We start from the raw sequence: 25,953 nt of genomic DNA on the forward strand, positions 1-25,953 counted from the left end.
TACAAGACATGTACAAGCATAGCATAATATTGTTTCGTGAAATACATTTAGAACACATATTTCAGAAACAAGATATTCGTAGAAGTGTGATATTAAATACTTTAGCGTATACTTTTTTCAAATTAATCAATTGTTAGTTTTTATGAATTTAACGTTAAAAAATGTTACTAAATGAAAGTTATATAGTGTTATATATCTTTCAATTCTACTTTGAATATATGTAACTGTTTCAATCTAATTTTTAAATTACCGAATCGATCACGGAAATCTGTAAATTTAAATTGTACTTTTTACGTGATTAAAGTTTTGTTAATTCGATATACGTATATCCAATGCCGACAGTTTCACTGAATATCTTTTCGTGAATATATTACTGTAAAACCAACGTTTCTGCTCCTCCTCGTCGTACGACGATTCCATTCGATTGTTTACTTTCCTCGGCACATTTTATTTTACATTTAAACACTCTAAAAAAGATATGCATTTTTACATCTCATTTTTTAAATACACTATGTACTTTACTTACGATAATATATCACTCCACATCTGCGTTTGTTTTTCGTTTACCACGGTGGTTTCCTTTAAACGTTCTTTTTCCATCGTTAAATTTGTTAACTTTGTTTCTTCCGCCTGGATGGCAGAGTTTAGTTCCTCTTTTATCTTTTTACCAGGATCAGAAACTGTTGGGTCCTATATAATACAATAATACTTACAAATATAAAAAATAACGCAAGAGACACGAAAAACTAAAAAATTGAACAAACCTCTATGTCTCGTTTTATTCTTTCTTCCATAGTCTTCATTTTAGTTATTAGATTCTGCAGTTTGTCCTTCTCTTCAATATCCTTTTATATGTATTTAATATTTATAGAATAATTAAATGACAATGTGATAATTAAGCGAAAATAAAGATATAAATATTTGATATTTATTAAATAATAAAGTAATATTTAATACAGTAAACACAAAATCGATTACCTTCGCTATTTTGTTTTTTCTACTCTGCACTTCAGATTGTAAATTATTAATCGAGCTACTCATGCTTGATTCTATTTCGTTGTGAGCTTTCTTCGCTTTTTCCTGCTGTTGTTCGAATTCTCGACACTTTTGTCTCAAACTCTGCACCTCTACAATATTAGAAATTTTCGAATACTTTATTTTAGTACATTTTATATTTTTTTTTTTACTATATCTTGTTATACATATATATTTTTCTTACCATTTATTAATGGGACCAATTTCACTCTAAAAGCAGATACATCCCGACCCAATTGAAGATTCATTGATGATGCATTTTCCTCCGTGAAATTGACTGGAATATTTTTTTTTACAGTTTCCAGTCTCTCTCTCGCCTGATTGCATTGATTATACTAATAATATCAATATTTATATTAATACACTAATAGATATTATACTAGTTATTATCCAAATCTCTGTTTAAAAATCGTATGATAAAGTACATACCTGATTTTCTAGGATGGCGGCTGTTCGATGCAAAACACTGTTTTCTGCATTAAGCCATGTCAATTCGGACTTACAATGTTTATAAAGTGTTCCTCTAGTTTTTAAACGATTTATATACTTTTTTAACTCCTCCCCTTTGGGAATAACATCTTCTACCACCATTTTTGACAGCTCATGCTTCTCTTCCAATTTTACTTGCAGCTCTTGTAAAGAACTCATCGTCCTCTCTAATTTTTCAAGGATGTTTCTTTTTATATTTGCAACTGCGGCTGCTTGTTGTCGAAATGGTTCAATCTTATCAATATTGCTTTTCGAGATCTAGACAAATTTTATTAATAAATATAGCTTATAACTAGAAATAAATGAATTTTATTTTTGTTCAATTTAATGAATAAGAATTATAATTTTATTACGAATATATTGATAAATAAAAGATTTATCCGTGAAACGAATTATGTATTATTTTACCTTAAACTCTATCAAATTCTGAATATCTTTGCCTATACTATCCAATTTATTTCGTAAAGCCGTTATTTGATCCGGACCCAAATACAAATACTGTTTCACTGCGTTCAAAGCTTTTATGTGATCTTTTCTCGTGTGTATTTCCGCAGGTAGCTTTTCATCTGTGACTATAGTTTGAACAGTAATCACCTCAGATAAATGTTGTAATAATGACTGAACAGTAATTTCATTCTCATCTTTCTTCAAAATTTGTAATTCTCTTTCCAATCTTTGTAAGTTAGTCTAAAATTGTTATTCGTTATTTAAAAATTTCTACTAGAATTACATTAAATATATTAAATTACAATGTTCCGTGTGTAATTATCGTAATTTTAATCATTGTACATCGAATAATCCTACGTGAAAATAAAGTCTGGTATGGAAAAATTTTATTCTATATCTTCGAATTATTTTTTCATGCAAAATCATCTCCTTGTTAATTACACTATGATTAGTAAGACACCATTGCTGAATTATAAAATAATCTTATTATATGAGTTATAAATATTGTTATAAATCTGAATTATTTAGTGTCTCTACTTGTAATCTGGATATTATTTCTTTTTCTTGCTCCTCCTGCAACGCAAAATCGCGTTCCTTATCTTTCTCTACTCGCAAGGCTCGAGCAGCATTCAACAAGTGTATTCCGCTTTCAGCTTTCGTTCTCATCTTCTCTATACGTATAGTTACCGCCTAAATTAATACAAAATTGAGATTAATTTCCAGAATAAAAATAAACGAATAAAAACCTCCAAATAAGTATTTTCTTACTTCTTTCTCCTTCTCCATCGTTTTTAAATCAGCAGTGAGCTCGCTAGCATTTTCAAAATTCTAAACTCATGAGGAAAAAATTAGGAAGACCTTAGAAATGTTTCATCAACGGGAAATAAATATAATATCATTGTTACATTGCGGATGTTTATACAATTGTTTATATTTATGCGACTATTTATATTATATTATATATTTATTAACACAATTAAAGAAACGGAATTTAAATACATACATGTAGATTTGTTATTGAATATCAGACCGACTGCTTTATTTTCGATAATTTACTTTAAATTTCATAAATATATTGATACATAAACGTCCGCAGTTTAATCATCGAGATCCTTTACCTTCCTCCCAATCTCCCTTTCCTTGTGCGCTGCTTTGAATCTATCGATCAAACTTGTGTATTGCTCGTACAAAGCGGAGACTTCTGGATCGCCTAAATACTCATCAGGAACCTCTAACTAATTAATGATAATAAAATCACTCGATGGAAATAATTTTAAGAAAACAAGGTCACATATATATATATATATATACAGGTGTGTCGAAACAATAATAAGACTGATCTCGTTTTTTAGAAACTGGTAATAATCAACAAAACTCAACTTTACAAGCTATAACATACATCCATACTTTAGTTTTTGTATCAATTATAACTTACTAGTTTTAGCATATACGACTATTTTGAATAGTATATATTATATAATAGTATTATATGTATTATGATTATCTGATTCTCAAGAATGTGAACAGCGTCTTCGGCGATGTATTAGCTTCCTAACGATTCTATTTTAAAGGGAACAAAGTTTGTTTGTACTTGATATTTATAAATATTTTTAGAAAATCAGCCGTGTCATTTTTCTAGTACACCTTGTACATGAAGATACAATATACCTTCACTAGGAAACGTGATAAGTAAGCTCTCTTTCGAACTATGTTTACATGAGACAGAAGCCAGGTCAGGATGGGGTGTATGGTATCAGGATCTCCGCGAATCAAGCCCTGCCTATATACATATAAGAAACCACCATAAATAGAAGTACTTAAGTAGTCTTTTAGAAAAAAGTTCCTAAGACAAAATAATAAAGAGTGAAGCTGTGGATTTTTATACATTTACGGGAAATCTAAAGGTGCAAAAGTAAATAACAATAAATTGTATATGGTATGCAAGAAAATAGAAAATATTCAAAGTATAGTATCTATTATAATATTTAATAAGTACAATAATTCTCTATCCAGTTCCCAATTCTATAAATTATATTCATTTAAAAAATGATCAATCTGTGATCAGCCAAAAATATAAATTTGCATAAATATTCACAGTCTAGATAGTCTTTTAATATTAGCTATATTAAATTTTAACCCTGCTATTCTCCTTGGATCTACACTTTTCCCAAAATGAAAATTCTAATTCAATAAATACCAGTAACTCTAATTCAAATCGCTCTACTCTAATACTAATTCAAAAAATGCTATTAAAATATATATAAAATATATGAAGATTTGGTTTCAGTATACAGTAGTGGAAAGTAGTTTGAAATTTTAAAAGAAGATACTTGAAGCAGCAAAGAGAACAGTAGGATTAAAGAACTTTGTCCAAATGAAAGATAAAGATTCTTGCCTAAAAGTCACAGGGTCTGTTTGAGGCTGATAATGAAGAATACGAAGAATAGACAGGATATAGATGGAGATCTCTTCAGTAGTTTCATTTTTTGTATCACTAGCATCGACATTCTGATCCTGTATTTTAATCAACACTTCTTTCAACACCTACAATGCAATTAGCATGAACAAACCAATCATTGATAACATCATTTGAATTAATTGAAAAGTGAAATCTCATAAAATCAAATAACAAATTGAACTATCAATTAAAGTCAACTTGGTCAACTCTATCAACTTTCTGTAAGTTCCACAATCGCTCAAGTACACTAAAACACTACCTTCTAGCCATCAAGTAGCATAGAAATTAGTATTGATTTTAACACAGATAGACTTAATACATGTTTTTCCTGTGACCTTCAATTTATGGAGTCAATCAGTAGTTAAATTCTTACTTGAACCAATTCCTCTGAGCTTAAGGAATTGAAATAAATGACACTGTAACTACGTCCCAGCAGCTTGTTCACCTCAAATACAATGAACTTAGTATTTTCTCTCATTATGTACCAAACTTTATCTCCTTTTCCTTTAGTTTTTACTCAAAACTTGGGAACAACTGGAAAAATGTTTTGTTGTGATTTGATTGTCGTCCTGGCAACTGTGTCACCTAGGCTCTCTCTTCTGAAAGCATGCAAAACTATACGTAGAGGGATTCTTTTGGTACGGTATACACTCGAATCAGATGAAGCTTCTGTGTAGACCTTTCCGCTCGAATTTAGTCGCTAATTAAATCTGATACACGATCCAGTATCGATGACTCTCGAAAGATCATTTAATTTTCAACTTAGTGTAATTGTTTGATGCAATTCTTGTAATATCGATTTTACTAACTTAATAGACGCTACGCATTAATTAATAATTCAATAAAGAGATACCATGTATAGAAAGAACCGATAAAATTGATACAATTAATCGTTAAATACATTTTACAAAATATTGAATACTTTCAACTACTAATAATAAAATATAATAAAATTATTATTTAATAAATTATTGTATTATAATAATATTATTATATACAATAATTATTATATAATAATAATAACATTATTACATATTTATATATTACATTCTAATCTATATACAAAAAAGAAATTTTTTATTTTTTACTAATGTTTTATAGTAAATAATTATGATAAAAACAATATTATAATATAATTATAAATAAACAGATAGAATATTCTCAATATAGTTTAAGAATCATAATTAGCTTTATTTTAAAAAAAAGACGTCGAGGCACACAAAATTATAATTAGCAGCGACGAGGGTTGCATTGCCTCGTTTTTCTTTCGTTTCTCTTTTAGATATATTTTCAAACATAACGTACGAATTTTCTTTCTTCAATTTCATCATATAAAATTGCAAGTGCTTCCACTTTTTTCTTTTTCTTTCTGTTCGGTAATCACGCAGTCCTGATATACATAAAAAAACTTGGGAATTGGTTGATGAATTATTCACTCCACGTTTAATAACACAGTGAATATATATATTTGAAATCTTATGGGAATTGATGGTTCATCAGCAATATGTGAATTGATCTGAGCACAGCTTTGTTTTTTTCGCAATACTACACTTTTTCAAATTCTCCTATTTAACAAACTTCAAACACTAAATAAGTGTATCAGTTTTTCTCAATGTATTCTTTACAGATGCCACTATTCTTCATTCGCCTTTTATGTGCGTTAACACGTAAAAAAAAAAGATGATACATCGAAGATGAGACCAAAGGGTATACGTTCACCTGAACATTTAGATTGGATTATAATCAAAAAGCGTGTAATTAATTCTGTCCCGCTTCTGCTATCTTTCTCTCTCTCTCTTCTTTAGATGTAATTTGTCGTTTTAAAGTTCTCTGTTAAACTTTTATAATAATATTATGTATTATTATAAAAAAATGCGTATTATAAAAAAGAACCATGCAAGTCATATACTTGTGACGATGTTTAATAATCAGTCTAAAATTTGAACAATGTAGCAACGTTGTGATAATCAAATACTGCATGAAAAATCGTTTTAAGATTGCACTATATATAAATAGTATAATATATATGTATAATCTATATTTTATCATATATATAAGTACCGTAATATTGGGTATTGGGTGTTACATAAAGGATAGAATTTAATGAGCTGAATATATCTGTTTCTCTTTTTTCTCTTTTGGAAAGAAAATGAAGAAAATATAGAAAGAAAGAAAGAAAGAAAGAAAGGAAGGAAGAAAGAAAGAGAAAAAGAAAGAAAGAGAAAAAGAAAATAATTCCCTAAATGTGTATTGCCTTAAGAATAATACATTTTGCAAAATTCCGTGTGCACAATATAAAAAAAACTAGAATTATGACAATGACTCAATTTGAATATTATGCAACATCTTACTTAGCACTGTGTAAATTTAAATAATTACGTTTAAATTTATCATCAACGCGATGGCGGGTCCATAACTAAGCTTTCTCTCTTGTCAGCCTCACTTCCAGATTTTTTTTTACAGAAGTGTCACAGAATTCAAACGAATCGAAGATGATTTCGTTAATCACTTCTGTTTTGCACAACATCACAGAATAAAGGGACAATTTACAACATTACATAAAATAATAATGATCGCAGCAATCAATCAAGGTTTGGCTTAGATTCATTATTGATGACTACTGAATACAGTTCTCCTCAAGCATAGTAAGATAATAAAAACCATACATGAATTTGTATGAATATTACATTATACTTAGGTGCATTTAGTGTATTAAACACTAAAAATTTATTAATTTAAAATCGCCAGTATTGAACTCAACCTCGCATTATATATACCTAATATAAAACAAGAACACAACAAATTTTCTGGCATACATGATACATTTTAACATGTAAGATTGTATGTCAATTGATTTTCTTTCACTTTTTTTTCATTTCTTCTCATTCAGTTAATCATCTCCCTACCCTTTTTTTTCTCTCCGTAGCTTCTACAGAATTTTTCATTGTCTTATCTCCTGAGATAAGTAAAACAGCAAAGTCAATAGTACTGATGATCATTATATACTTTTATACTTCTTTGTTTAACTGGGAGTGCGTGTTTTTTTTTTTTGCATGAAATCAAATTTTCATTATACACAATATTGTAATTTTTCTTACAGACGGTGACGTGATTTAAGGTATTTCCATGTAGCATGTGTGAAGGGAGGAAGAAAGGTTTGTGATTACAGAATAGACTCCAATTTATCCACTTTTGAAGAGAAGGATCGCTACTTGACCCAAGTAAAAATAGATAAAATGTCTTGTTTCATGTGTTACATAGCTTCCAAAGTTACGGCCTACAATGCAATGCCACGTTGGATTGTATTTTTTATCAAATTCTTTCTTAATGAAGGCTGCAATGTCCTGAAATAAAAATATATAATTAATCCATTATATTTCACACATTTATTTCTCTAATTCTCTTACTTATTATATCTAAAAGAAGTACATTATATTCAAATTCAGATGCGTGTACCATTTCTCATCATACACGTAATATCTGTGATATCATTCAAGTCTCAATCTAAACATACCTTTTCTATATTGTACTTTTCAAGGGCTTGAGTTGCACAGTCAACAGCATCCTGCTGCATCTCCTCAGACATATCAGCATTTTTTATCACAGCCTTTCTGTCTGACATTTTGATAGCTCTAAAACATACAGAAAGCAAGAAAAGAAAAATCCTGGATACAGCTTTCTGTGCATCTTTCCACTGGAAAACATTCAATGTAAAAATTGCAAAGAGGCTAGCAATTTTTCTCTTTCTTTACACTGAAGGATGAAAAGAAAATACTAATTACGGTTACTGAGAGAACTATAAATTGAACCTGGGAAAACGAATGCGCGCAATTTTGACAGTAGCATATATGTCATTAGCCGGCATAATAATCCATCGGGCAGTCATTAGAAAATCCAGAGGATGATTAGATGTGCAATGATTGGGATACAAAATAATCGCAGAGAGTAAAGAGCTGCGGTGGCGAAACGCGGGAGGACGATGTTTTATCGATATGCGACGAAACGAGAATAATAATTCGTTTACACGCAATGCATCGTAACCAGGCCATGATAACGGCGGCTATTTGAAAATTAACATCGCGCTAAGTATAATGGTGATTGGATGAAATCAGAAAAGTTGACTTTTGACATAAGAGATGGGTTCCGGTCTAAAATATGAAAAAAAAAAAAAAATAGATTTTCCATTTGTATAACACATCGACATACCTTTTCAAATAACACGTTCACCAACTGATACACAAGAAAACGGTCGTTATATTCTGGCCCCGGCGGTAATGTGTACTTATTTTTTTCTATGTGAACTGATTTACACAAAAATTTAGCTCGCTCAAGCCGACACCGACTATTCCTCGATTGAGTTCAAGACTGAAGTGCCCGTACTGCGATCCTGCCCACTGATTGGCCCGCGATTAGGGTCTTCTATCACGGTCTTCTATCAACCCAGAATGCATTGCTGGTAGCAACCCGCGTAAACATAAATTCGAGTAATCGATATGGAAACTCTTTCAACAAAAATTACAATCGTATGGCGATACTTTTTTTTGTTTTTCATCGATTCGATTTTTATTCCTGTTACAAAATTGATTTTAGAGAGATTATAGATTGTATAGAGTAATCTATAAATACAGTAATGAACAAAAGTGTTAGGATAAACTAGGTTAGTTTACAGAATTTTAAAAGACAAGGTTCTTTGTTCAATTTCCCTGTAAAATGTAAGAAATAGGAGTTGAAAATTATGATGACATTGATTTTGGTTCTTAAAACAAATTAAATAGAACCTTGATTTTGAACATCTGTTACACGAAACTAATATTTTTGTTTCAATTACAATTTGTATAGTGGTTTTCATGTCGCTCCTAAATTATCGTTTATTGGTTCGAAACATTCGATTCTTGTATCGATTTTTCGATATTTCAAATTTAAATTTTGATAAAAACATAGAATTTTTTTAATATTCAGTTATATTGTATATCCACTGAATGATAATGAATAGACTGTGTATTTTTATGCATTTATAGGAAATTTTTAATTTGTAAAATTGCACATAATACAAAAAAATATATAAAATATCCGAAGTATAGTGTTAGAATATTTGGTAGATAGAACTACTTTAATTCTATAAAAATCCGCAGTTTAATAATGAATTATGATATATATTTAAATATATTTAAATTCGAAAGTTACGCATGTTTTACAGATTTCTACAGAATTTTATAAGAAAATCTGAATACTACTAATTTCAAAGCAAAAAACAAAAGAATAACAGTTTTACAAGGTAAATATCCAAATGTTTTCGCCAGTTACTATATGTACATAAATATATAGACAACCGTAGAAAACAAAAAATTCAATTTTACTAAATGTTCATTTTATTACAAGTAACATCTACTCTAAACTAAGAACTGAACTAGGAAAGAATAATCCATCTTTTATCTGAAATGCTTTCAAATTTCTGCAAGATAGTCAGCAATTCCAAAATCTGTAAAATTATAATAATAAAAGTACATATTGAATTTTTTCTTTCCTTGCATTTCATAAATTAGAAACCAAATTTTTTTCTAGAATTCAAATTTTGTGAATTCGCTAATACAATATCGTTCTAAAGTTGAAATAGGTTATGCGAATTTTGCGATATTTTAAACTCGTCGAATACAGTACTTCGAAATATCGACGGAGACATGCACGACACGCGAAAATGTTATTATAATACCTTTGAAAAGCTAAATTACAGACAATTTGCCAGTCGATATCAATAATGCCAATAAATAACGTGTTTGTAAATGAAAAGTATTTGTCTTTCTTATTTATTTTCGATCGTACGAGATGGAAAACTTATCAAACCTCTGATCCATACACAGAAAATATTTCAATATTTCTAATGATTTAACTGCAGACTTTTATGCAAATTCAAATCTTTGAGATTATAATTAAAAGTATAAAACCTCACTAGAAAATTTTTTTACTTGTTAAGTATTATAGAAAGCATTATCATCTGGATATTTTATACGTGCATTCGATGCAATTTGATACTTTTAAATTTTCTGTAAATGCATAAAATTCCACAGTTTATTGATGATTCTATGTACACAAAAGTTATTTAAATTTGTTAACATAAAAATATAATGCCTTCTGATTCCAAAGAAATTTTTTTAAACTGAATAACTAGGTTCATTACAAGGTGGCGCTGGGTCGAAACGAATTAAATTATTATTTTCTTTACGAGGTAGCGCCACAACGAAGATACATAATACGTTCACTAACATAATCCTACTTCATATACATACACGCCACTTAAGCGCGATATCTTTCTACAAGTGGTTCGTTTTATGTATTTGTAAGTATTCAATCAGCTGACTGTGACAACAGGGACGTACCTACATCTTAATAATTTCTTCAAATTTTCGATTTTTCTGTGATGCTATATTTCAATGAATATCTATGAAAATTTTTACTGTGAGGTATATACTATGAATATATGTAGTCTTGAGTTATTTATATGATCTTTTTACTTATTATATTTAAACTAACTTTATATATCAATATACGTGATATTGGCATGTGTCTGCTGGTCCAAGATGCGCACGCGCAATAAGTTCTCGATAATCTCGGAGAATCCTTTATTAAGGGAGGCTTTTACTCGATGATGCATCAGTGTTGTTTCTGCCAATAGTGTTACGCAGAAAATTCGGGAGAAAGGAACTTCTTTTTCTGAACTTTGTTTGTTAAGATTCCTATTTCAAACAAGAGTTAGAAGCTTGTTTGAAAATGTACCGTGCCGCTTTGTGCCTTTGTGCTTTCATAGCACTAGCCAATGCTGATTTGCAGAGGTAAATATAACAATTTTTTTTAAACAAAGAACATGACTTTCTAAAATTGGCTCAGTTATTGTATTATTTATCATACATCGAGGCAAATTTTTAAATAATTTAATAATCGTCACATATTCCTCCAATTATACTTGTTTATGTAAAATGAATAATCATTTTCGAAATGAATTTCACGTGTGATGTTTTGTAGGTATAGCTTCAATGATTTTCATAAGTTGGCTTTCTGTAGTCTTCTTTTATCCCCCTAAAGAAGATACATTTCTATCCTCTTTTTTATTCTAATATCATTGCACATTGTTTTTCATATTCTTGAACATTAAAAATTTATCAGAATCAGAATCTCCCTCACACTTTAATACCTACTTAAGTTATATATCAATATAAAGGTTTTTAAAAAAATAGAGAATTATTATTTAGTGACAAATTGCTATTTATTTTTATATAAAATTTTGTTGCAAAAATTTGTTTGCGGGAGACTACAATGTTTCTTTATAGACTTAATTAGGAATTGCTAATGTAGATTTCAAAAATATATTTTTTGTTTCTTTCAAGAATTACTCTGCATAAGATGGACACTGTTAGGAAACAATTCAAAGAATATAACACTGAAGTATACCAAGCACACATGGTACAAGGAAATTTCCCTCAGCCAGAACCTCTTTCCAATTATCTGGATGCTCAATATTATGGTGTCATTAGCATTGGAACTCCCTCACAAGATTTCAAAGTAATCTTTGATACTGGTTCCTCAAACCTCTGGGTTCCTTCTCAGAAGTGTCATCTTACCAATATCGCTTGCAGTAAGTATATTGTCAAAACTTATAAAAACTTTAAAGATCTTTTGTTTCACTTCTGTAATTCATAATTTATTTATACGAATTATATAAGCTATGGTGTATGATAGATAATAACTTAAAAATATTATGAAAATTATATACATAAAACTGAAAGTTTAACTTGTAGGTTAAATGATAAAGAAACATTAATAATAATATTGAGTAATTTATAAATTGTTATTACTTCTAACAGATTTTAGATGTCTAACAAGAATGGATATGATAACACTGTAACATAATATATCAGCAATATGAAGTGCAACTTTATCTCTGAGATAATGATAGTACTACACTTCAAGTATTTATAAATTAATTGCGAAATTAAAAACTTCTCTGTATGATTAAGATCAAATTATCTCTTCTTATAATATTGCTATCACTGTCATTAACGCAATTAAAACTTCATCTTTTAGATAATACTACTACTACATATAGAATGTTTATAAATCAGTAACAGAATTAAAAACTTTTTTATGTGACTAAGATAATGTTATCTCTTTTAAATTTGTTGTTTTCTTTAAATTTGACACAAATACCATATATTTTTTTCAGAGTTGCATCATAAGTATGATAATACCAAATCATCCACGTACAAGAAGAATGGCACTGATTTTGCCATCCGTTATGGCTCTGGAAGTCTCTCTGGGTATCTGTCTACTGATGTTGTAAAAGTAAGTATTTACATGCAGATAACAGAATATTTATTCTTTTCTTACAACTACCGATTTTTATCTATAAATCTATCCATTATCTATAAATAACAATAAAAAATATATCACCTAATCATGTGATTTAATTTCCTTCTAACTCTGTATATCCTCACATATTTTTTCGTGAATATTCACGTCTATTACTCAGCTGCATGTAATCAAATTAATCAAATTAAAAGAGGAAGTTAATTGAAGAATAACTATGTTTGATACAGATTGCTGGACTGAAAGTCTCCGATCAGACTTTCGCCGAAGCTTTGAGCGAACCGGGAATGGCTTTCGTCGCCGCTAAGTTCGACGGTATCTTGGGTATGGCCTACTCTAAAATTGCTGTCGATGGCGTAACACCTGTCTTCTATAACATGGTCAAACAAGGATTGGTACCTCAGCCCGTTTTCAGTTTCTACCTGAACAGGTATCGTAAAGTAAATCAGAAATTATTCAAAATGGCACAGAGGAAAATGAAGAAATAAAAATCTTGTTTATTAATTCATCTCAGAAACCCTAACGACAAAGCTGGTGGAGAATTGATCTTGGGAGGTTCGGATCCAAATCATTATGAAGGTCCATTCACCTATGTTCCAGTCGACAGGAAAGGATACTGGCAATTTAGGATGGACGGGTATTTATTAAATTTGTGAAAATAACTTTCATAGTCCTGAAGAATAATGTGATTAACGATAATACGAATTTTAGAATCAAAGTAGGATCCCAACATTTGGCAATCTGCCAAAAAGGATGCGAAGCCATTGCTGACACAGGTACCTCCCTCATCGCTGGACCAGTCAAAGAAGTCGAAGCCATCAACAGTGCTATTGGTGCTACTCCCATTGCAGCTGGAGAAGCCATGGTAGACTGTAGTTCCATTCCTAACTTGCCTACGATTAATTTTGTATTGGGTGGCCGATCTTTCCCTCTAACTGGAGAGGACTATGTCTTGAAGGTAAGATAAATATCTTTTAATCTAAATTCTATCAAGTATTACAAGGAAACTTCATGATATAAGGAATTTCAACTTCAAAATGATTTAATAATGGTCTTGCTTTTCGTATCAAAGGTTACACAATTCGGCAAGACTGTCTGCCTCAGCGGATTCATGGGAATGGACATTCCTGAGCCAAACGGTCCACTATGGATCTTGGGAGACGTTTTCATCGGTCGTTATTATACCGAATTCGATATGGGAAATAACCGTGTCGGTTTTGCTAAGGCAAAATAGGTTTATCTAATGTGATATGTTAAGATAAGCTTTTAAAGTATATACTTTTTCTTATATATCTATTTTAGCGTCATATTATGTTTATACGTCCTCTGTAATATTTCCAATAATTTCTTTGCTTATCGTCTGTATAATATGAATAATAGCCTTACGAGATAAAAATAAATGTAATAAATGCGCCGTCATGAATATAAATAATATGCAAAACCTGCCTTATAACAAAATGTATAATATATTACAGAGACGAAAATAATACATCTTTTTCATGTTACTCCTTGCGTTTTTTCTCCATGAACGGTCAATAATGACCACTAAAATTCGAACATCCTCACAAATATTATCTATACATATAACAAGACAGTAGAAAGACTTAAAACACTTAAACAAAAAAAAAAAGAAAATAAAATAGTCATCCAGAAGCAACTCATAATCTCGATCTGTCCTGCAGAAGCTGAGAAATAGCCTGGAATCTGAATATATACACTACCATGTTTGGTAGATATTAAACAACGATGGTTTATGTCGTGTTCGTCCTAGAAATTAGCCCTTTTATAAAGCAATATTTTTTATTACGAAGAATAATCTAACTGTTAGTATAAAAATATATAGGTACTTCATTCACAAAAATTCATCTGCTTAAAAATTGTTCCGTATATTAGTAGCCCACGCGAATAAAGTCAAAGGTAAAAATTAGTGCATTATAATTTATGTATACACATATGAAATATTTGAAGGTGCAAAAGTGCACAGAGTGTATATAACGTAAAAATATAAAAATGGTACAAATTCTTATTTAAACCTCATTCTTTTAAGTCAGGTATAGTTTTTAGATATATCACAAAATATAATATAATAGTAATAATAATAATAGTGCCATATATCAATATATAAATTACAATATATATATACATATATAAAATACTGAACAAATCTCAATAAATATATAAATACCAACATATAAAAGCATAAATAATATAATATAATAAACAATAAATAATAATGCATGAAAGAATAGAATATGTCATTTATTTCTCTTCTTTTCTCTTTACCGCGTGAAGTGCATAATTTATCGCTGTTGAGGCCCTCCAAGACCACTCTCGTTTCAAAGGATTGTAAAATAGTCCATGAATCAATTTTGTCTTGCAACCACCTAAAAAAGGGTCAAAGCTTTAATTGATAAAAGTTTGTAAAACAAACCCCCTTAATATTATCAATGAAAGATAATATACATGTTTCTAATATGGACTGCATTTCAGCAGGAGTGACAAATTTATTCCAATCATGGGTGCCCTTAGGTATTAGCTTTAAAATATGTTCAGCTGTGATTATGCCTCCAAGCCACGAAGACAACGTTTTATTGAACGTTGTAAGAAATATTGATCCTCCAGATTTTAAAGTACTTACACAGCACTGTGAAAAGCACAAAAGTATAGTTATATATACATAACCTTACTCATATTATATTAACTTTTTCTTCTTTATAAAAAAAAGTTATACCTTTAAAAACAATTCCTTATTATTTACATGTTCTATAACTTCTGAAGCAACAACAGCATCGAATACTCCTTTATTAATTAATGCAAAATCTTCAATAGTTGTCTGAACATAGTTTAATTTTCCATCTAAACTAGGATCCAAAGCAGCATGTCCTTTTGCAATCGTTATTAACTCTGAAGAAACATCAATCCCAGTCACGTTTGCTCCTGTTCTAGCTAAAGATTCCGAATATAATCCTCCACCGCAACCAACATCCAATATTTTAATCCCTTCTAATGGCAAATAAGGACATTTTATTTTGAATCCTGTATTTGCTAGACCATCTCGAACAAATTGTACTCTAAGAGGATTCAATGAATGCAAAGCGTGCATTTCACCATTAGTGTCCCACCATCTACTGCTCATTTTAGAATGAAACTCTACTGTTGCAGGATCAACTGTTGATCTCTTTACTAGATTACATTTTTTGAACTGTTCGGTATGTTCAGATAACCTGAAGTTATGAATCAATGTTTGAATTGTAATGAATCATGAAAAAATATTAATGAACAATGAACTTTTGTTTTAATATACTTATATGTGTGATATTTTTTATATAAGTTAGTTACCGGTTTCGTAAAGTAGAGCCGGTGGATATCAGCCGTAAAGGTGTAACTTTTGTGGTTTTCATGATTGATATTTCATAAAAATCATAATAAAAAATTTTGAGAGTGCGAGTTAACTTTGAAGACATGTAAAAACAAACGAGGTGTAGAGGAGTGAACAACGTAACTACAAACTCGTTCCAGTGAAAATGTACAAAATGGCAACATAGCCACAAGTACGTTTACTTACAATCAAAACATTATACGCGCCATCTATGAGTTGTTGCTAGATCTAGAGTTAGTTATAAGCGAAAACAAAAAGGGAGTTTAGCGTCACCGGTCCACTATTGCATACGACGTTTATATACTTGAAAATTACCACTTGATTGAAAGACTGCTCGAGTCTTTTTTCAAGTCCACCCGAATGTTTGAGTTACCCGATACCAAATGGTTCAAAAGATTCTTTCTCTCTCTTTTCGGCTCTTTCCGACTTGAGCCAGACCGTTCATGCCGAGATAGTACCAGGTTGTAATATGTTGTTTAAACAAATGGATTTTTAAAAAATTTGCGTATACAATCATATTCCTTGCTCAAAAAAGACCATTCATTGACATCATTTCTCCATTTGTTAGTTTTTGAAATATTTTAGAAAGTACTTTAAATATCTTTTTAGTTATGCGATAACTTCTAATGAATTTGGAGCGTCCTGCTGAATCTTGCTTCCTTATTTTTCATTCTTGTATTCGACGTACATGTTTATAACAGAACGATCAAAATCAAGTTTATATGTAATCAGTCAATTTTCAGAAAATGATCATTAAGAACGAAAAATATCGAATGAAGTGAAAAAGAGGTCATGATACCTGTAAAAATGCAAATAGTGACATTGTATAATGATTATTTTTCAAATATATAAACGCTGCGCGATAGTGACTAGTGACATCAAACTCCCTTTGCATTCTCACTTATAACTCGCACAAGTTCTAGCAGCAACTCATAGACGACGCGTATGTTTTGATTGCGTAGGAAGTGTACATGTGACTATGTTGTCATTTTCCATATTTTCATCGACACGAGTTCCGAATTGTATTGTTACACTTGTATTACATATCTTATCACGGTGACATATCATTTTTCAACAATTAGCTATCGACGATAATAGTAACAGTAACGACCATAATTTTCATTTATTTTTAATTAATGTCAAATATTGCGTCATTGGAAAAAATATTGAATATTGTGGCGTTGTGATATTAATAGTTATACAAAGAACATGTTTGAAAAAATTACAGGAATGTTTTATTTCAAGAAAAAATAACACACAGAAGAAGAAAAGCTAGTTAAAAAAATTAAAGATAATTTTATTATAAGAACTATCTTAATTGTTTTAAACTTTTTTGTATACAGCAGCTCACGAATATATCTGAACCCACATTGGACCTTCTCTAAAAACTATATAACTTTTTAGATTAAATGTCTACTGTAACCATTAATTGCGAGTGTGTGTCAGTTATTTATATATATATATAGTATAATATATATATTATACATTATTGCATTATACTATATATTACTTATATAATATAATTTGTAATATATATATTATAAGATATTTTAATTGTAATCTTCAATCATTGATCTTCAATTGCATTAGATATTATTCTAATCTGGAGTAGATACAAGCTTTTTTCATTAGGCAGACATCGATTTTTAATGAAATTCATGCGTTTGCTTATATTACAAACTGATTAATTAAAAAGATTACTGATTAATTAGTGAATACCATTAAGTTTCAAAAAATAAATTGGACAATATGTAAATAAACCAATTGTACATCTTATTGAACCATTAAATATCTTGAAATCATTATCTTATCATGATATCTAATACTCTTGATATAGTATCTATATTTATAATTAAAATAACATTATTTGTTATCTCAATTGATTTCCGTTAAGGTCAATAACTTTATGTATGATCAAAGATGTTTGTTCTATAATCAAGGTACACGAAAAAACAATATGTTTCTAATCAAACACATATCTTAATTATCAACTCTTCATGATATATGTATAAAATAAAATAATACATCAAACATTCCACGTAGACATAAATTCTTATTAAAAGTGAAATATCATACATATTCATGCAGCGTGCTTTTATAAATCAACAAATATTTTTATGCAATGCTTCACCGTAACAAATTTGTCGTATAAAAAGGTAATAAAATATATTACAAAATACATAGAAGATTTTTCCAGCAAAACCCATTATAGTTATTATCTAAATCTATTATATTTTTATTTTCAATTAAATAAAATAATTTTTTGAAGGCTGAATATTGAGATATAGTTCTTTTATCCGCTACGACAATTAACTTATGCTTTGCTCTAGTTATAGCCACAGTTAATCGCCGGTGGTCCCCTAGTACTTCTAAATTCTATGTTTAAAAAATATTAATTAGACCATTATTTTTAACTTATATAAATCTATTAAACTTAAATATGTTACCTCTCTTATATCACTAAAGTTAGTTATACTTTTAGCGCATGAATAAATTATGATCTCTTTATCGCGTCCTTGATATTGATCAACAGTATTTATCTCTATATCTTCTGCAACAACCTTTTTCAATAAATTAACATGCGCTCTAAATGGCGCAATAACGCCAATATTTTCAAGTTTTGCATTCACCTAAACATTAAAATAATTATTCCAATATAAATTTACTATAAAAGTGGCTAATTTAAATGTTATTCAACGTCACCTTTAAAAATGTTTTCACTAGTTTAGACACTATAACAGCTTCCCAAATGTTTGAGTTCACTTCGTCGCTATCTAAATATCCTTTTTCACTTAAGTTATAGTTTTCTTTTAGTTTATTGGTACAGCCCGTGTTTAATACGATTACGGAGTCACTTATGTCAGGTGATAATGCCTTCTGTATCCATTCTTCTTCTTTTGTTAAAACCTGAAATATAATCTTATTAGCTTACGAATATATCATTGAAGGGTGTTTTATTTATTATATTTACTTCTTTGGATGGTGTAACGAAAGTAGCATTCTCTATGGAAGTATCACCTGCTTCTAACATGTCATTATATGTAAGCTTATTTGCTAAGTACATTATACTTTTATTCATTCTATATTGTTTTGTTAGCTTAATAGTATTGTTTTCGCTATCTAACCGAGCAAATAAGGATTCATCTGCACCAAGTTCTCTGTGAAAAGAAGATTATTACAATTTTATAATGAAAGTGAATAAGGAGCATAAAAATATTTTCTTTATAATCATAATTGGACTACATGTATTTATGCGGATTTATATTTTTATTGAATGCAACTAAAAGAAAGAGCCTAAGCAGAGATTTGTTTTTATGCATTTCTACATCTTTAAATGTCCCATAAATGCATAAAAATTCGAAGCCTAATTATAATGTAATACATTCAAAAGTATTTTGATAGATACCTGGCTAATTTGTTCTTAATAATTGGGGGCAATTGGTCAGGATCTCCTACAAGAATAAATTTCTTTGCACTGTATAAAGGACGTAATACAGTTGGTTGCAACACCTGCGTGCTTTCATCCACGATACATACGTCAAACGTACGTCTTCCAAGAAGTGCATGATGGGCCCCGTAACAAGTTACACCGATAATATTCTGTAAAATTATAAACATAACTAATAGAATTAATTATAATACGAATCACCATATCTCTAGTGCTATATGAATACCTCTAATGCTACAGAAAGAAAAATTCCTTTTCAAATAAAATTATTTACAAAATACTACCCCTGGGTAAATTTTAAAACTTTTTCCTATTACCATAATCTTAAAGGTATTCAGGATGATAATTTTATTATAGAAACTATCAAGTTTAAAAATAGTTCATACTTTACTAGAATACACCGCCTCTAAGCTACTTGGTGTATTACAATTTGCTGCAGCATATGCTTCACTTTTATGTCTTAAAGATGGATGGATCGATGATCCTAATCTCAGGAAGTCAATATTCTTGTGTAACAGTTTCAATAAAATATTGTCTACAGCACTGTTTGTATGTGAAGTAATTAACACAGAATGCCCTAGTTTATGCAAGACTTCTACTAGAGCAACTAGTGTCTGTGTCTTTCCTGTACCTGGCATTCCCTTAATTAAAAGATATTCTTTCGCGGATATTGCCATTAAAACTGCTCTTTGCTGAATTTTATTTAAATTTTGTAATATCCTTGCACTTGCTTTTATGATCGGATATGGTAAACCTTTTTCAAAACATGCTGGTTTCCTGATAAAAAGACAAGTTCAACAAAAAAAGATATAAAGATTTATAAAAAGATATAAAGATGAAAATTCTACAAACTTGTCTATCACAATATCTCGTAATTTCTCGCAAATTTCACTGTCACTCATTAAACCTCCTACGTTCGCAAGATTGCCGGAAAATAAGCTGGAAGACGAGTACTTATCTATGTGGAAAAATTCGTTTATATTATACTTGGTGACATCTCTGAAATCAAATAGAAGATTATAATTCAACACAATGTTCAACAAAAAAGCTTTCTTTTTTATGTACCTTTCTAATATTAACGTAATAGAATCTTCTTTCCTTTGTGTTATAAATCCTGCAGATAAATTTATCCTTGTATTTGTGCTGACTAAAACATATTCATTATCTGAAAATTCCATATATGGAATATTAATATTTGAGAATTGTGTGTCTAGATTTGAGCGAACAAAAGTATGTCTGTATTTTGTATCACAATCAGTAACTTTTCCTATCACTTTCAAATTACATATACAAGTTTTCTTTGCTTCCCTGGAGAAATGAAGCAATCAATTTAATTAAAAAGATCAATATAATTTTATAAAAATGATCATGCGGCTTTTTACCTTTTTTCTGGACTTAATGTCCATAGATATCTCGTTACATTATCGCTCAACTGTGAACTTTCTTCCATCTGTAATAAAGAAATCCAATGCAACACATAATCGATATGACTAGGTTTGTATTTATCCAAGATTTTTTTCCCTAACTCCACTAATGGGTTTGTCTCAGATAACTGTATACTTGAATCTTTGCTCAAGTACATACAGCATAATGTATTGTAAGTACACTTTGAACAGGCATTATGATGATTAATTGGTTCTGGTAAATCCAACATCTGCAAATCTGATTTAGAAGTTAGATTCGTTAATTTTTCACTCGATTTGGGAACAAAATAACTAGCTAAAGAGTTCCTTAATAGTATCAAGTCTCTTTTTTCAGGATGACTACTATTAATCTCTTGTATATTATTCTCCCTGTAATAGAATGTATCGGTATTATAACTAATTTAGTAAAACTTTAAAATGCTCTGGTAAATTAATAAGTTACCTAAGATAAAGTAAAAGACCTGTATCCGTGTCTTGACCTGTAAGACTCATCATCATGATGTAAAGAATAACTTGCGCTCTGTGCTCCAAAGAAAATGAAGGCTTCCCTGTTTTAATTTCGAGCGGCATAATTTTTTGTTTGCAATTTACTTTAACTTCTGCACTAATATCTATCTTTCCTTTTAAACCTAATTTAGGCAGCCAAATATTCTCTTCTATGTCCCGAATTTGAGCGATTCTACCTTTGAAGTTATTCTTTATATTATTTATACCTTGTTGCGTTTTATCTAAAATTTTTAATATTTGTAATAAAAAATAATAAATCGTGTATTATATATTTTACATACCTTTCAAATAATGTTGGATAAATTCTCGTATTTTTGGGACATATGGGAGAATTTGCTGCCTACAGGTCTCCAAAGATATCTTGGATGCATAAAGTAAACTGCATGTGTCTGTGGTCTGCAATATGCTGTTCATTAACTTTGTAATATCACTTACTTCACTAATGTTTTTTCTTATTGCCTGGAATATTAATACGACATTTATAAAATCCTAGAAGAATTCAGAAAGAATGTTAAATTACACTTACGGTTTGCAATAATTCATGCACTAAACTTCCAATAACCATTGGTGTGGAATCTCCCATGAAAGGAGGAAGACTCTCCATCTTTCTAAACTTTTCACTTAAAACTGCCTTTCTTTTACAAAATAATGCACCAGATACTGTTGTCCCAGATATTAATGCATCTGGCTGAACAATAAGAAAGCCACTACTGTTATCTATAATCCACTGGTTGTTTTCTTTTCTAGCTTGAATAACAACAATGTCATCTTTTTGTACTTTAGCATCCTTCCTAAATTTCAATTCGAGGCATTGAATTAAATATTCTATTTTAAATGCACTATTGTAATTGTGTTACTTACCAGAAATCTGAACATCTAACAGTTGTATCAGATGTTTCACAGTCTTCTTGATTCACAGTTAACAATATACTATTGTACTCCCTTTGTACATCAATAATTTTACATCTCTGCAAGGAATTAAAATTAATTTGGCTAGTATTTGAATACCACTCTTCCTCGAAACAATCTTTAAAATCATCTGTAAAAAATGACTCTATTTCCGAATGAATTCCTTCATACTTTTTATCACTAAACACAGATTGTTTCATATGATCTGTTTTGTTCTCTTTTATCAGATGGTTATCAGGCTGAATCTCTTGTGACAGTGTTTCCTTTTCCATTATTTGTTTTTTGTTTGATTTATATGTTGCATTTATATATTCATTGGTACCTATATTTTCCTTACAATCATATTCTGTTACAAAAATGTCTTCAGATATAGTTTTATTTATAGCCATTTCAGTATCGTTATTTTTACCAGAGCTATTGAATATATCAGTTACATTATCTTTATTTCCAATTGCAAGTCTTTGTTTTCTTGGCATTTGATATATGCTTTGTATGCTACATGCATCTGAAATATTATCACATTTGGCAATTTTAACTCTTGTTGAATCTGTATCTTTTGAAATCTTTCTCTTTCTTGGTGTTTCACGATTTACGGCATTGATTTCAATTGTACTATTCACTGTACTGCTATTACTTAAACCTTTTGTGAAATAAACTGATATTTTCTTCTGAGAAAGTTTTGTGTCATTATTTGAGTAGTTCTATGAAAAAAGAAATCACACTGATAAAACAAAGATATTCATAAATTTTACATGTTCAGTGACCAAAAAGCGAAATAGTAAAGAAAAATTGTTGGATAAAAGCTATGTATTACTTTTGGTTTCGTTTACTGAAGGATAAATTTCAGGATGCAAAGATGCACTGAATGCATATAAAAATATTCAAAATATAGTACTTGCCATATTTAATATATTTATTTATTTTTATTGCTTATTAGTTGAATTTCCCACTAACAAATTTAAGTCATTTAGCTCATGGGATTTAATAGATAAAGTAATTCTTTACATAGGTTCTATCTTTTTAATTATATACATAAAAATATGAATTTTCATAAATATCCATAAATATATATTACCTTAGCAAACTGATTTACTTTCTTCATTGTAAGTCTAATCTTCAGATCTTTCTTTTTCAGTGCAAGTTTGTTCAAAAAAATGAAACTCAAACAATGAATAATCTGCTCTAAACTCTGTAATATCATCCATCATCAATTCGCGCGCAATTTCTATTAGGGAATTAGGAATCATGGAATCACGCAATTACAAGAGGAGATATGGAAACGTATTTTATAGTGACTAGAGGAACTATACATATAGGGAATTTAGAAACATACTTTATTTTTGAAAGAAATATAAGATAATGAAAAAATGATATTTGTTGTACAAAATAAAGAAAATGTTTAATAATGAAAATGCCTACTAATATTTCAATCTATAGTAAAATTTATTTACAACATTATCCATACTATCAGAATATATAACTATATAGTTGTAGTAGCTATATAGTAACTATATAGTTTTATAGATGATACAAATAATATTATATTTGTATAAATATTTGAAATTCAAATAATTAACTACATAATATGTAATTATATTTATGGTGTGTAAAATAATACAAATTTAAATATAATCGCGAGAGGTAAATAAGACAACGTAATATGAATTTGGAGTAAATTCAGGCTTTCAATCTTAAGATATTATAAAATAGGTGAACTGTCAAAATTAATTTTTTTAAGCGGGAAGCAACTCAATTTAAATTAGTTGTACAATGATATCTGATGATATACATCTATCCGTGAAACGATCATATTACATGATCATGATTTATAATTAACGATTACCCGCCAACAATTAAAACATCACATGCCCAGTAATGCTGCTACGCTACCTACTGGTGAAAACTAAAAGTGAAGTCATTCAAGACGATTTACGCAATTTAAATAAGCTACACTGTAATTGTGAAATTGTTCAATATTTGTATACTATAATCTTGTTTAAATATTGTATTATGTATGTTGTATATATTAATAAATATATTTTTCACCCTCTATTAAATAAAAGTCAGTATCGTACCCAGTAATCCCTAGCAATGTAGTTTGAAAATTATTTCTTTATGTATTAATATTATTGTTTTTGAAACAATTATATTCATCTTGTGGTATATGTATTTACATATGTCAAATGACCTAAGGGCTATAACATTGGATGAGTATCCATCTCTCATAGGTGATCGATTGAACTTTAATGTATATTATTAAATCTTTATCATTCGTAGCCTATAGGTTCCTAACCTATTGAAAAAGGTGAATGAAAGATGAAAGTTAAATTGAATTTATTCGTTTATTTCATAAATAAATATTTCAATTACAATAGTGTGAAATATTATTCGCAATCGAAAAATTTGTTTAATAAGACGGAGATTAATTTTAAAAATTGGGAGGAAGAGCTAGAGAGAACGATGCAAGTTCTACCAAATTTTATCACAGTTGAAGAAGAAAAGTCTTTAATGGAAGAAATTGATTCTTATGTGAGGAGACTAAAATATGAACAGTCACATTGGGATGATGTTAGTATAATGAAATTGATCCATCACTATTTCTATGAAATTCTAATTGTACTTCCCTAAATTGATTATTATAGGCAATACATAATTATAGAGAAACTGAAAAAGGCAAATGGAACGATGAGAATGCAAAGGTAATAAATAGAATTCGAGAGAAAGCATTTTCTAAAGATATGTCTCAGATTTCACTGATACACGTTTTAGACTTAGCACCAGAAGGATGGATAAAGCCACATGTTGATAGCATTAGAGTATGTATTTTACTTTTTAATTTCTAACACAAGCAGAATTTACATAGATACAATTCTTCTTCATAGTTCTGTGGAGAGATTATTACTGGTTTAAGTTTATTAACTGATAGCGTAATGAGACTAAAAATGGTTGATAATGTAACTTTATATAAAGATTTTCTATTGCCAAGAAGATCTCTATATATAATGAGGTAAGAGTAATGGTTCCTTAATTATTTATATTATTTACATTATATTAATATATATTATATTAATGCAACTCATGTATATTATTTATATTATGTACTTTTAATTCATATATATTATCTGTTATCTTCGCTTTATAGTGGTGTAGCTAGATACAATTATAATCACGAAATTCTAAAAAATGAAGAATCTTTTTTTAAAGGACAACATATACTAAAGGGCAGACGTATTTCAGTAATATGTAGATGTCAACCACAACGTGATGTTTAGTACCATACAATTATACATAACTGTTTCGGAAAGTTATATTGTACATATATAAAATATATTATTTAATACATTATAAATAAAAATAATTTAATAGAAAGTAAAAAAAATATATATTCTCTTAGACACGTGAAGTCAAAGATAAATATATATAAGTGATCACGTGACGCTGCAATTATTGGTTAATAGTCGCTAGTATATTGTAATCTTCAGGAATGATTTTAATTAAT

At 29.3% G+C, this 25,953-nt stretch overlaps 6 protein-coding genes across 10 annotated transcripts; 2 read left to right on the top strand and 4 right to left on the bottom strand.

Annotated features, from left to right (window-relative positions):
• Positions 1-60: 60 nt before the first annotated feature.
• On the bottom strand, positions 61-5,388 carry LOC122576662 (intraflagellar transport protein 81 homolog). 3 transcript variants are annotated; one of them, XM_043747313.1, is made up of 13 exons: positions 4,803-5,388; positions 4,367-4,515; positions 3,640-3,751; positions 3,090-3,206; positions 2,740-2,799; positions 2,509-2,661; positions 1,933-2,211; positions 1,465-1,782; positions 1,220-1,370; positions 979-1,127; positions 765-845; positions 527-690; positions 61-467 (listed from the first exon to the last, which is right to left on the bottom strand). In XM_043747313.1, the coding sequence occupies exons 1-13, from the start codon at positions 4,905-4,907 to the stop codon at positions 371-373; spliced, it is 1,935 nt and encodes a 644-aa protein (XP_043603248.1). In that variant the 5' UTR covers positions 4,908-5,388; the 3' UTR covers positions 61-370. The 3 variants fall into 3 exon arrangements, with proteins under 3 accessions (XP_043603248.1, XP_043603251.1, XP_043603249.1); XM_043747316.1 differs by lacking the exon at positions 4,367-4,515 and having other exon boundaries at positions 4,803-4,810; XM_043747314.1 differs by lacking the exons at positions 3,640-3,751; positions 4,367-4,515 and having other exon boundaries at positions 4,803-5,387.
• Positions 5,389-5,871: 483 nt separating this feature from the next.
• Positions 5,872-8,805, bottom strand: LOC122576273 (dynein light chain 2, cytoplasmic). The gene is made up of 3 exons (XM_043746325.1): positions 8,636-8,805; positions 7,944-8,061; positions 5,872-7,773 (listed from the first exon to the last, which is right to left on the bottom strand). The coding sequence occupies exons 2-3, from the start codon at positions 8,049-8,051 to the stop codon at positions 7,612-7,614; spliced, it is 270 nt and encodes an 89-aa protein (XP_043602260.1). The 5' UTR covers positions 8,052-8,061; positions 8,636-8,805; the 3' UTR covers positions 5,872-7,611.
• Positions 8,806-11,033: 2,228 nt separating this feature from the next.
• On the top strand, positions 11,034-14,292 carry LOC122576217 (lysosomal aspartic protease). Its single transcript, XM_043746157.1, has 7 exons — positions 11,034-11,256; positions 11,809-12,056; positions 12,645-12,763; positions 13,018-13,217; positions 13,302-13,424; positions 13,499-13,745; positions 13,860-14,292. Exons 1-7 carry the CDS (start codon positions 11,195-11,197, stop codon positions 14,019-14,021), a joined length of 1,161 nt encoding a protein of 386 aa, XP_043602092.1. The 5' UTR covers positions 11,034-11,194; the 3' UTR covers positions 14,022-14,292.
• A 515-nt stretch (positions 14,293-14,807) lies between these two features.
• Positions 14,808-17,372, bottom strand: LOC122576218 (ubiquinone biosynthesis O-methyltransferase, mitochondrial). The gene is made up of 4 exons (XM_043746158.1): positions 16,127-17,372; positions 15,519-16,011; positions 15,251-15,431; positions 14,808-15,171 (listed from the first exon to the last, which is right to left on the bottom strand). The coding sequence occupies exons 1-4, from the start codon at positions 16,249-16,251 to the stop codon at positions 15,047-15,049; spliced, it is 924 nt and encodes a 307-aa protein (XP_043602093.1). The 5' UTR covers positions 16,252-17,372; the 3' UTR covers positions 14,808-15,046.
• Positions 17,373-17,510: 138 nt separating this feature from the next.
• On the bottom strand, positions 17,511-23,694 carry LOC122576216 (DNA replication ATP-dependent helicase/nuclease DNA2). Its single transcript, XM_043746156.1, has 14 exons — positions 23,530-23,694; positions 22,407-23,155; positions 22,072-22,336; positions 21,827-22,004; positions 21,481-21,766; positions 20,997-21,407; positions 20,680-20,922; positions 20,467-20,613; positions 20,001-20,391; positions 19,573-19,766; positions 19,138-19,324; positions 18,870-19,073; positions 18,614-18,796; positions 17,511-18,542 (listed from the first exon to the last, which is right to left on the bottom strand). The coding sequence occupies exons 1-14, from the start codon at positions 23,653-23,655 to the stop codon at positions 18,336-18,338; spliced, it is 3,771 nt and encodes a 1,256-aa protein (XP_043602091.1). The 5' UTR covers positions 23,656-23,694; the 3' UTR covers positions 17,511-18,335.
• Positions 23,695-24,515: 821 nt separating this feature from the next.
• On the top strand, positions 24,516-25,833 carry LOC122576481 (alpha-ketoglutarate-dependent dioxygenase alkB homolog 7, mitochondrial). 3 transcript variants are annotated; one of them, XM_043746847.1, is made up of 5 exons: positions 24,516-25,022; positions 25,097-25,153; positions 25,202-25,270; positions 25,337-25,461; positions 25,597-25,833. In XM_043746847.1, the coding sequence occupies exons 1-5, from the start codon at positions 24,771-24,773 to the stop codon at positions 25,724-25,726; spliced, it is 633 nt and encodes a 210-aa protein (XP_043602782.1). In that variant the 5' UTR covers positions 24,516-24,770; the 3' UTR covers positions 25,727-25,833. The 3 variants fall into 3 exon arrangements, with proteins under 3 accessions (XP_043602782.1, XP_043602781.1, XP_043602783.1); XM_043746848.1 differs by having other exon boundaries at positions 24,523-24,759; positions 24,830-25,022; positions 25,097-25,270; XM_043746846.1 differs by having other exon boundaries at positions 24,521-25,022; positions 25,097-25,270.
• The last annotated feature ends 120 nt before the right edge of the window (positions 25,834-25,953 follow it).

The sequence above is a fragment of the Bombus pyrosoma genome, linkage group LG16 (assembly GCF_014825855.1).
Source record: "Bombus pyrosoma isolate SC7728 linkage group LG16, ASM1482585v1, whole genome shotgun sequence".
NCBI classification, from domain to species: Eukaryota; Metazoa; Arthropoda; class Insecta; order Hymenoptera; family Apidae; genus Bombus; species Bombus pyrosoma.

Excerpts from the sequence above, each read along its gene's own strand:
- LOC122576662 (XM_043747313.1), bottom strand. The coding sequence starts at position 4,907 with ATGAGAGAAAATACTAAGTTCATTGTATTTGAGGTGAACAAGCTGCTG. Across the intron at positions 1,783-1,932 it reads AGAATTTGATAGAGTTTAAG|ATCTCGAAAAGCAATATTGA; the intron begins GTAAAATAATAC and ends AAATTTGTCTAG. Across the intron at positions 691-764 it reads GAATAAAACGAGACATAGAG|GACCCAACAGTTTCTGATCC; the intron begins GTTTGTTCAATT and ends TGTATTATATAG.
- LOC122576273 (XM_043746325.1), bottom strand. The coding sequence starts at position 8,051 with ATGTCAGACAGAAAGGCTGTGATAAAAAATGCTGATATGTCTGAGGAG. Across the intron at positions 7,774-7,943 it reads AAAAGTACAATATAGAAAAG|GACATTGCAGCCTTCATTAA; the intron begins GTATGTTTAGAT and ends TTTTTATTTCAG.
- LOC122576217 (XM_043746157.1), top strand. The coding sequence starts at position 11,195 with ATGTACCGTGCCGCTTTGTGCCTTTGTGCTTTCATAGCACTAGCCAAT. Across the intron at positions 12,764-13,017 it reads TGTCTACTGATGTTGTAAAA|ATTGCTGGACTGAAAGTCTC; the intron begins GTAAGTATTTAC and ends TGTTTGATACAG. Across the intron at positions 13,218-13,301 it reads TTCAGTTTCTACCTGAACAG|AAACCCTAACGACAAAGCTG; the intron begins GTATCGTAAAGT and ends AATTCATCTCAG.
- LOC122576218 (XM_043746158.1), bottom strand. The coding sequence starts at position 16,251 with ATGTCTTCAAAGTTAACTCGCACTCTCAAAATTTTTTATTATGATTTT. Across the intron at positions 16,012-16,126 it reads GGCTCTACTTTACGAAACCG|GTTATCTGAACATACCGAAC; the intron begins GTAACTAACTTA and ends TCATAACTTCAG. Across the intron at positions 15,172-15,250 it reads GCAGTCCATATTAGAAACAT|GTGGTTGCAAGACAAAATTG; the intron begins GTATATTATCTT and ends ACCCTTTTTTAG.
- LOC122576216 (XM_043746156.1), bottom strand. The coding sequence starts at position 23,655 with ATGATATTACAGAGTTTAGAGCAGATTATTCATTGTTTGAGTTTCATT. Across the intron at positions 20,923-20,996 it reads ACATTAAGTCCAGAAAAAAG|GGAAGCAAAGAAAACTTGTA; the intron begins GTAAAAAGCCGC and ends TCATTTCTCCAG. Across the intron at positions 18,797-18,869 it reads TAGTGAAAACATTTTTAAAG|GTGAATGCAAAACTTGAAAA; the intron begins GTGACGTTGAAT and ends TTTAATGTTTAG.
- LOC122576481 (XM_043746846.1), top strand. The coding sequence starts at position 24,771 with ATGAAAGTTAAATTGAATTTATTCGTTTATTTCATAAATAAATATTTC. Across the intron at positions 25,023-25,096 it reads AACAGTCACATTGGGATGAT|GCAATACATAATTATAGAGA; the intron begins GTTAGTATAATG and ends TGATTATTATAG. Across the intron at positions 25,462-25,596 it reads AGATCTCTATATATAATGAG|TGGTGTAGCTAGATACAATT; the intron begins GTAAGAGTAATG and ends TTCGCTTTATAG.